This window comes from Austrofundulus limnaeus, unplaced genomic scaffold (genome assembly GCF_001266775.1).
Source record: "Austrofundulus limnaeus strain Quisiro unplaced genomic scaffold, Austrofundulus_limnaeus-1.0 Scaffold172, whole genome shotgun sequence".
Classification (NCBI taxonomy): domain Eukaryota; kingdom Metazoa; phylum Chordata; class Actinopteri; order Cyprinodontiformes; family Rivulidae; genus Austrofundulus; species Austrofundulus limnaeus.
Genome location: NW_013952574.1, coordinates 49,666 through 58,737, shown reverse-complemented (window position 1 = coordinate 58,737; position 9,072 = coordinate 49,666). Strand labels below are relative to the sequence as shown.

General features: G+C 41.5%; 1 protein-coding gene across 1 annotated transcript in view; it reads right to left on the bottom strand.

The window, feature by feature from the left end:
- Window positions 1–817: 817 nt before the first annotated feature.
- The window catches only part of LOC106523968 (ephrin type-A receptor 4a), a gene marked incomplete at its 5' end in the record, with an annotated part of 55,469 nt that continues 47,214 nt past the window's right edge, over window positions 818–9,072 (bottom strand). The window contains 2 exon segments of the mRNA XM_014017559.1: window positions 818–1,384; window positions 3,163–3,321. Of these exon segments, the coding sequence (XP_013873013.1) occupies window positions 1,270–1,384; window positions 3,163–3,321 (274 nt within the window). The 3' untranslated portion in view covers window positions 818–1,269.

The window sequence follows — 9,072 nt, the reverse complement described above, 5'->3', positions numbered from 1 at the left end:
GCTGTCATTTTCATGAATGGACACTTCCTGATATCTGAGGCAGGAAACACAGCCTCATAAGGTGTTTTTGGGGTGGTAATTACGCTAATCTCTCCACGTGCACAAGCAGCTGGATACGAACAGGTGCAATTCATCATGTTTACGCAGCTCATTTACACACTTTTCCTGAAGATAGATGAGTTTGTTGAATCTGACGTGACATGTTCGTACAAACCCTTCGTACGAACAAAAGTAAGAGAAATTTAGGATAAGAATACGAACATGTTCTTGCATGAGGCCCAATGCTCCAAAAACTACACTCAACTTTATGCAGCTATTTATGAACAAATGTTGTCTGCATCTGGTGGACCTGAGGAATCATCACAGGTGAGCTGTTCTCAGTAGACTGAGGTTGTTTGGATCATTTTTAGACTGCTCTGTTTTCTTGTCTGAAGTTAAACATGGTTCTGTTTCATCATTCAGGTTTAAACTAGAAAAGCTCAAACTAAAATAAAAAAAAAATCCAGAAAACAGAACAGAGTCTGTTTCTGTGTATTCAGGTTTTTGTGGGTTATAACTGTTGACTGAAATACTTTGCATGGCCATTCTCAGTGCAGGTGAAAGTGTGTGTGTATTTACACACACTTTATGTAACGTTAGTTCTGATACATCCTGATGTGTGCGTGGAACCTGGCTACACAACTTTTTTATTTGTACGCACCGTTTAGACATGAGGCCCCTGATATGGTTGGGAGTAAATGAATGTCAAAGCTGTAGAACATAAACACTAATTGTAGAAAAAAAGTTTGCAGTAAATGTCTTCCACACATGGTACAGGTCAGGTGCAGTAGTTGTGTGTTATCAGGAGTAAAGGAAGTATTCATGTTTGGAGACTCTCAGACAAAACCTGACTTTTGTTACATTCTGGACCTCAGTTTCTGCAGCCTCATCAGAACAAAACAAGCAATAATAAAAACAGTTGCTACATCTTTCCTCCTGCTCTCGCCGATGTATTCATGATAAACTACCTTCTCTTTGTAAACAATAAAAGTTCAATAATTTGAGGTGTTTAAGGCAGTCTTTTCATTCATAAACAAAACAAACCATCGAGTGGGGATAAGTCAAATAAGTCCTGTTTAACTCTGCAGCTAAACAGTCAACATTTTGTTCATTTTCTCAAGTAAAAATCTTGTAAAGTTCCCAAGTGTGTCCTCTTGACCTCAGAGTCCGTCTTCAGTTTATAGAAGCCTAGTTTAAAAATGTGAGCAGGAAGAAGCTCCAGATCTGTAGTTATACATGCACTGATGGAACACTTTTGTTGAAGACCTGAGCCCTCATCAGCTGGACGCTGGTCAGGATCTTCTTCTGGTGGCCCATCAGAGTCACTCCCAACCTTTGAATGTCCCTAAAACACAGAGACATTGGGTGAAGTGTTTTAGTAAAAGCTTTCATTCAGAACATTAACGTGAATGCTGAGTCAACATTTTGTTTTCCTGATTCAGTTTTAATCTCATCAAAGTGTACATGTTTTCTATTGTAGCTGTTCATAAATAAACAGTGACCCTGAAAGGAAGAAGCAGGTAAAAGACATTGGATGGATAATTCAAATCTTTAGCTCAGTCAGAAGATGGGTTGTTTGGTTTTGTAACATTTGCTTTTCAAAATATTTAAGTAACATTAATTTTCCTGCTGAAAAAAACATCTTCAAGTAATTACTTCAATACATTCAAATATATCATTCTTTTAAAATTCTGCTTAAGCACTTTGGTCTATTTTTGTCTCTTTATGTTTCTTTTAGCTACAGTTTTATAGCTTTTAGCGTCTTTTTAGTCACTTTTAGCTATTTGCTTTCATTTAGCTATTTTCAGCAACCATTCTGCTGTTTAACAGATAAGCAACTGTATTGTTATTACTTTTAGCAACCAGGTGCTGGTGGAGTTGAAGAGGTCTTCGCAGTATTCTACCTACCAACCAGTTCATGTCAACCACACCCCTCCAGGTCTCACTGTCATTGCTCACATGAGCATTGAAATCCCCCAGCAGAACAAGGTAGTCCCAATTAGAGCCCCATTAGGAGCATTCTCCAGCACCCCCACCAAGGACTCCAAAAACGGTGGGTAATCTGAACTGCTCTTAGGCGTAAGCACAAACAACAGTCAGAACCCATCCCCCCACACACGTAGGCTGAGGGAGGCTACCCTTTCGTTCACTTGGGTGAACCCCAACGTGCAGGAGCAAGATGGGTGCAACAAGTATGCCCACTCCTGCTCGGCGCCTCTCAGCAGGGGKAACTCCAGAGTGAAAGAGTGTCCAATCCTGTTCGAGCAGACTGGTTCCAAAGTCAGATAGGTGCGTCTATCTAGTCGGAACCTCTCAACCTCACACACCAGCTCAGGCTCCTTCCTCACCAGAGAGGTGACATTCCACGTCCCTAGAGCCAGCTTCTGTAGCCAACCTCACTCCCAACTCGTCACATATTGACGTTTTCCAAGGTTCCCTCTACGTCCGATTTTGACGCGCGGGGTACCCCCCTCACGTCAGTTACTGACGAGATGGGGCGGAAGCTGTTGTCATATGTTCAGAAAGTGTATAAAATGCGCAAAAACGACCGTTCCAAAGCCTGAAATTACCTTAGTTCACTTTAGACATCCTGTCCCTGACCCTAGTAGGTAAAATTAACCATTTTTAGAAAATGTACGAAATTCAGGTGAACATGTTCTAAAGCGTAAAATGACCTAATATTCACCATGGACATCGTACCCCTGATCCCAGTACCTAAACTTAACCATTAAACCCGATCCCTCATGTTAACCTCAGACACCCGCCCCAAAGCCCCCTGGTGGCGCAACCCGGAAAAGCCGTGGGCGTCAAGGAGTGACGCGAGGGGGTCACCTGATGCGTCAAAATAAGACGCAGAGGGAACCTTACCTTAAACGTCAATATGTGACGAGTTGGGAGTGAGAATGTGTAGCTGTAGCTTAGGATCAGACCGCCAAGGTCCTCACTGTCGACCACTGCCAATGCATGTTAGTTTACATGCACATTGCCCCGGGTGCAATGTGAATGTAAACAAATTTACACATTAAAATTTAGTTTTATTTAAATTCACTGATCAGTAAACTTGACTGAGTTCTCCTCAGCCCCTTTGACCTGTTCTCATGCTCCAGGACAGTCAGCACTTACCCTTGCTTAATGCTGATGACGTGTCCTAGAGTGTGGTATCCCCCTGCTGCAAAGTGTTCCTTGTAGCGGCCCATCTTTATAGTGTCCAACCATTCATCTACTGAGTTACAGCTGCTGAAGTCAGGGATGGCTCTTTCCATTAGTGGAGGGCTGCTTAAACTGCAGCAAAAAGAGAGTAAAATATGTCAACAGGCAACAAACGACAGAAAGAACAGGATGATGGAAAATTAGATGGAGAGATACTGCAAACAAAAGAGTGACAGGGACAACCAGAGATTTGAAATGTGCTCAAAACCAACTCAAAACAGCAGTTAAAACTAGAAACTAGAGGTCTCCAGAATCTCAGTCAGTATCCTCTGACTATGAGCCAAAATGAGGTGAAGGTTTTGGAGAAATACAGTCTTGATGTATAAACAGGTCCAGTAATACTGACAGCATTGATGATGCCAGACTTGACATGTTTGTTTGTAACAGAGGCCATATGAAAGTATCCCCCGACCCCGACTCAGGAAGCTCTGGTACAGTATGTTAAGCGTCTAACCCAGGGGTCTGCAACCTTTACAATCAAAAGAGCCATTTGTGCTGCTTTTCTCACTAATAAAATGTGTCCAGAGCTGTAAAACAAGCTACAACTGTGATTATCAACTGGTGGTCCGTGGGCCTTTTTGAGGCCTTTTCAGGAACCTTTACAGTCAGTGGAAGTGACGTTATAAAACTTAAAAAATATTATTATTATTACATTATTATACACATCAGGACAATCATAAAGGCCATATTCATGTAAACAAGAAAAATAATGTATAATTTATACCGAATTTCATAAAAACTAGTACAACTGAATTATTCAGGCATCTTTTTTTTCTAATTCTTAGAATTATGTAGTCTTCAAATTAGTAAAAGGTAACCCCTAATTTACATTACATGCGTTAAGGCTCCGCTCCGCTGCGGTGCGCAGGCGCAGCTGTGCGTTTCAAGTCCAGTTTACACTACCTCCGCTCCGCTCCYGTCCGACAGACACGCAGGAAGGAGACTGCGCAATAAATTCAGTGATAAGTGTGGAAGTCACAGCAAAAAATAATTAATTCTGTGAAAGACGAACACCAAACACAGCTGAAAACAAGGATATAAGGGCTTTTGGTATCTATGTTGAAACTGTCTCGCTGTCGGCTTTCCGAAACTTCTGATTTCAAAATAAAATCCACGTGTATCGTGTATGTACACATATGCTTCATGCTACGTTTCTATCTGCTTCCCAAACAGAATGATACATTCTGACAGCATTTGTGTAGAAATATATCCGTATATTTATTAATATAGCTGCAATTTCGGCATTATTCCGACAAATTATCCAGCCTAAAAGTGTCTTATTTTGAAAATACGGATGTTGTGCTCGTTTCTTTTCCTGTCGGTGCGACGTAATCTTTAAAAATTGACCCCGGTGCAGCTCCGGCGTCCGGCAAAAATAGGATCTGTTCTAATTTTGACGGATCGCCATCCGCTCACCGCSGCCGTGCGCAGCCAGTGTAAACACTCTCATTGATTATAATGGGTMCGTATTTGCTGCTGAGGTKGGACCAGAGCGGAGCGGAGACGGAACGCAAGTAGTGTAAATTAGGGGTATTGCTGATGGATTGGATAGAAAGATCCTAGAGAGAAATTGGAATATTTAAGTAAACAACAGGCTAGCATGAGCTAACATGTTTTAATTTTTGTAATAGCATTGATCACATATTTGCACACAAATTGATTTCTGTTGTGGGTATAAAAACAAATAAAAAAATTCTGTTCTGTTTGGTCACATTTTCAAAGAGCCACTGCAGAGGGACCAAAGAGCCACATGTGGCCTCAGAGCCACAGGTTGCAGACTCCTGATCTAACCTGTCAAGCTGGTTGTATTTGGACTCAGTTCAGTTCAATTCAGTTTATTTATATAGCGCCAAGTCACAACATACATCTCATCTCAGGGCACTGTACACGAAAAAAGAACAACCTAAAGAAGAAGCCAGCAGATTGTGTAATCACTTCATCACAGTCTCCCATCCTGAGCAAATGGTGGAGAGGAAAAACTCCCTGCTAATCAGGAAGAAACCTCCAGCAGAACCAGGCTCAGGACAAGGGTCCATCTACCTTGACCGCCTGGGTTGGGGAAGAGGAAAGAGACACAGACAAAACACAGAAGAACTGGTCCTGGTGCACCTATTTCTGGAAAAGAGACAAAAACAAAACACATGCTATTGATAGAAATAATTATAATAAACATATAGAGAAAAGAAATGAAAGACAATAGCAGAGTGAGGAAATGTGCTCAGTTTGTGCTCCAGCAAGTCTATAGCAGCAGAAATGAGGAATAATTGAAGAAACCCAAGTCTAATTATATGATTTATCTAAAATGAAAGTCTTCAGTCTAATCTTAAAAGTAGACAGAGTGTCAGCCTCACGGACAGAAACTGGAAGTTGGACTCAAGCAACCAATCTGGAGCCAAAATTGCAGAGTCCAGCAAATTGTGGCTGGACTGATGAAGACAGTCAGTGATGAATTCAAGGGACGGCGCTGTCACCTATTGCAGACAGTTGTCAGCAGCTGACAAAGTGTGAACGTTGGTCACAATGCATTGAAAGTGCTACAACCCCTGGCAAAAAGTATGGAATCACCAGTCTTGGATGAGCACTCATTTAGACATTTCATTCTGTAAAACAAACTCAGATCAAAAACATGAAACAATAATAAGGTCATTACAAAGTGCAACTTGTTGGCTTTCAGAAACACAAAGAAATGAAGAGAAAACATTGTGGAAGTCAGTGAATGTTACTTTTATAGACCTTTTTCACACTTCTGTATTTTAAACCGGAAGTAGCACATCGCTACTTCCGGTTGCATTAGCATTAGTCGGTAAATATGCCTCAGACACAAAAAACAAAAGCTTTTGTGCTTTGCCTTTCTTTCCATTTGTTCCCAACAAATCCAGACCAGAGGAGGCTATAGATACAGGTGATTAGGAGAGACAAGGGTCCAAACTTAAGCATAAAGAAGGGAAGCACTTATCTATGTATGTACCAGGCACTTCAGTGCTGAAGATTGTGTTACTGAATCTGCCATCAGCCGTCTAAAAAGGGGAGTTGTCCCAAGTTTTCCCCCCTGGAATAATTTCACTGCACCAGCCAAGAGGGAGTCTGCACTAGAGTGGGCAAATAAAAGACAACTTGTCTCTTCTGAGGTGCTAATGTGGCTAATGCTAAAGTGGCTAACATGGACCATGATTACGTGGTCCACACACTGACAGTTTTTTTTTGTTTGTTTGCTTGTATGATTAATATAATAATAGTATCATATAATGCATGGATATTATTTTAAATGTAACAGTTTCATAGGCTTATGTAAATTGTAGGGAAAGTAATTAAACTTAGTATAATATTTACATTAGCCAAATACTGATGTTATTGAATTTTGCAAACTACATGATTATAGCTATAATTAACAGTACATACATTGCTCTTCTCTATAGGTGTACTTGATGATGCCCTTGATTACATAAAGGATCTRGAGGCCAAGCTGGTGAAAGTGACYTCACCATCTCTCTTCATTTGCTACTGTGCTTCAGATGATCAGATACGGTTTTACACTAAATTTCCATCTGACAGCATGCTCTGGATCTCTGACACCCRCCTCCCCAGACCTCTAACACCTCTCTCCCCAGACCTCTGACACCCCCCACCTCTGATGCTCACTGCCCCAAACTTCTGATAACCCCTGCCCCAAATCTGCCCCACACACCCCCCCAACCTCAGACCTTTTTATGTACCCCTCCATTAGTCTTGTAGTACTTGAGACTAGTCTTGGTCGGTCTTAAAGAGGACCTATTAGGCAAAATTCACTTTTTAAAGGTTTTTTTGCTCAACGTTGGGTATGTACTTCTTAAAAAACAGTCATAGGACCAAAAAATACACCCAGGAGCATATTTACTGTAAGTAAATGTATTTTTAATGTATATTATATTATGTTTTATACTTCCTACATTTTGTGATGTCACAAGCCGTACGACAACCCACCGGAACCTGCGTTCAGCCCCTCACCCAAGTAGTGGTCTCTGTGGACGAGTGCGGACGAGTGGACGTGTCACAAGAAAAGGTGATTCTAAAGCGACACACCTGATTTGACGGACTTTGTTAAAGGGACACACCTGATTTGACGGACTTTGTTAAAGGGACACACCTGATTTGACGGACTTTGTTAAAGGGACACACCTAACTGGACAAGCAAAAAAAGGGGCGATACCGTACGGCCCCACCTCATTGGACAAGAACAAAAGGGGCGTTACTGTACAGCACCACTTTTTCTGGAGAACCCTACTTGGGTCACACTTCTCCTGGTCAACCTTAGTGTTGGGGTCAGGGTCAGGCTGTATAGAGACCAAGCAGGATCTAAGGATACCGTCATGTAGGCCTCGTAGCCCACAGTATTTATACTTTTGACACACCCACTCTTGTGACATGCCCACTTTGATTCCGCAGATAACCCCTTCTCCCCTCACCTAGTAACCCACGGGTGAGACTTCACCTCCTCAGTATAAAAAGCCGTCACGGTTGTTGTTGTGCAATGCGCAGCTCATTTCACAATAAGTCTCCAATAGGGCAATGGGTAGAGCGTTGGACCAAAGAGTGGGAGACCAGCGTTCGAGACTGGCATGGACACAATTTAACTATTTATTTTCATTCGTTATGAACACATTTTCTCATGTACCTCTATTGTTTAGCTTATTAAAGCCTTGTTAAAGCCTGTTTGTTTGAGTTTCTGAGGTATTTTGACCACTGCTGCTCCCTGCTCTGGTAACAGCATGCAGAGTGAGCGCAGAGCAGAGGAGGGGGAGGAAAAAAAAAGCTGCGACCATGACTCTGCCTCTGGCTCTGACTCAGCGTCTCATATACGGTTGTACAACGGAGCTTCTGCTATTATTAGCCATGCTAACGCTGACTTTGYAGGGCGGAGTTAATGTCAACAGATTTTTGGAGGGCGTTACCAACAGAGCTCATTAACATAAACAGCTCTTCTGAATGGAAGTCAGAGCAGGCAGAACTAGAAAATGTGAAATTTTATTATCTGAGAATTATTTTGTGCATTAAATTGAACGAACATGGTCTGGACAGCCCAAAGACATAACATAAAAATTTCTAGGACCCATAATTGGTCTCCTTTAAGATCGGTCTGAAGACCACTCTTTGATGGTGTTGGTCTTGTCTAGGACTCAACAGCATTTACTTTGTACAATACTATAGAATTTCTAGTAGTAGAGATCCTTATGTTATTCAGTCAGTYAATTACCTCTTCCAAGTTCTGCAGAAGCCTGAAAATCATCCATTCATTCAAATCAGGTGTGTCAGAGAAGAGAAACAAGTAAAACGTGCAGGGCTGAGGACCTCGAGGACCGGAATTGGCTATCCCTGTTATACTACTTCTATATTCTGAAGGTTGTAAAAGGAATAAACTTTCATTTTGTGACCACTTGACCTTCGAAGGCTGTCAACCTGTAGAACTTCTAATATTAAATCATCAAAGCAGACAATATTGGACAAAACATGCTGCTGAAAAATCCACATTCCTTTTTAACTGAGTTTAAAATCTAAATGAATGTTAATATTTCAAAAACCATAAATAGCACCTGAACCAAACATCAGAGCCATCATCTCTTTAATGAGCCGAACAAATACAATTATGAATGACTGCAGTAGGATTAAGTGTGCAGGAAGGTAAGAGAAACAAACAGGTGTTTCATGCACATAGATACTGTATGTAGTTTGTAGGTGCAGGAGTGCCTCTCTAGGTAGATCCCTAACACTTGCCTTTGCTTGTCATTTATTCTACCACACACACACACACACACACACACACACACACACACACACACACACACACAC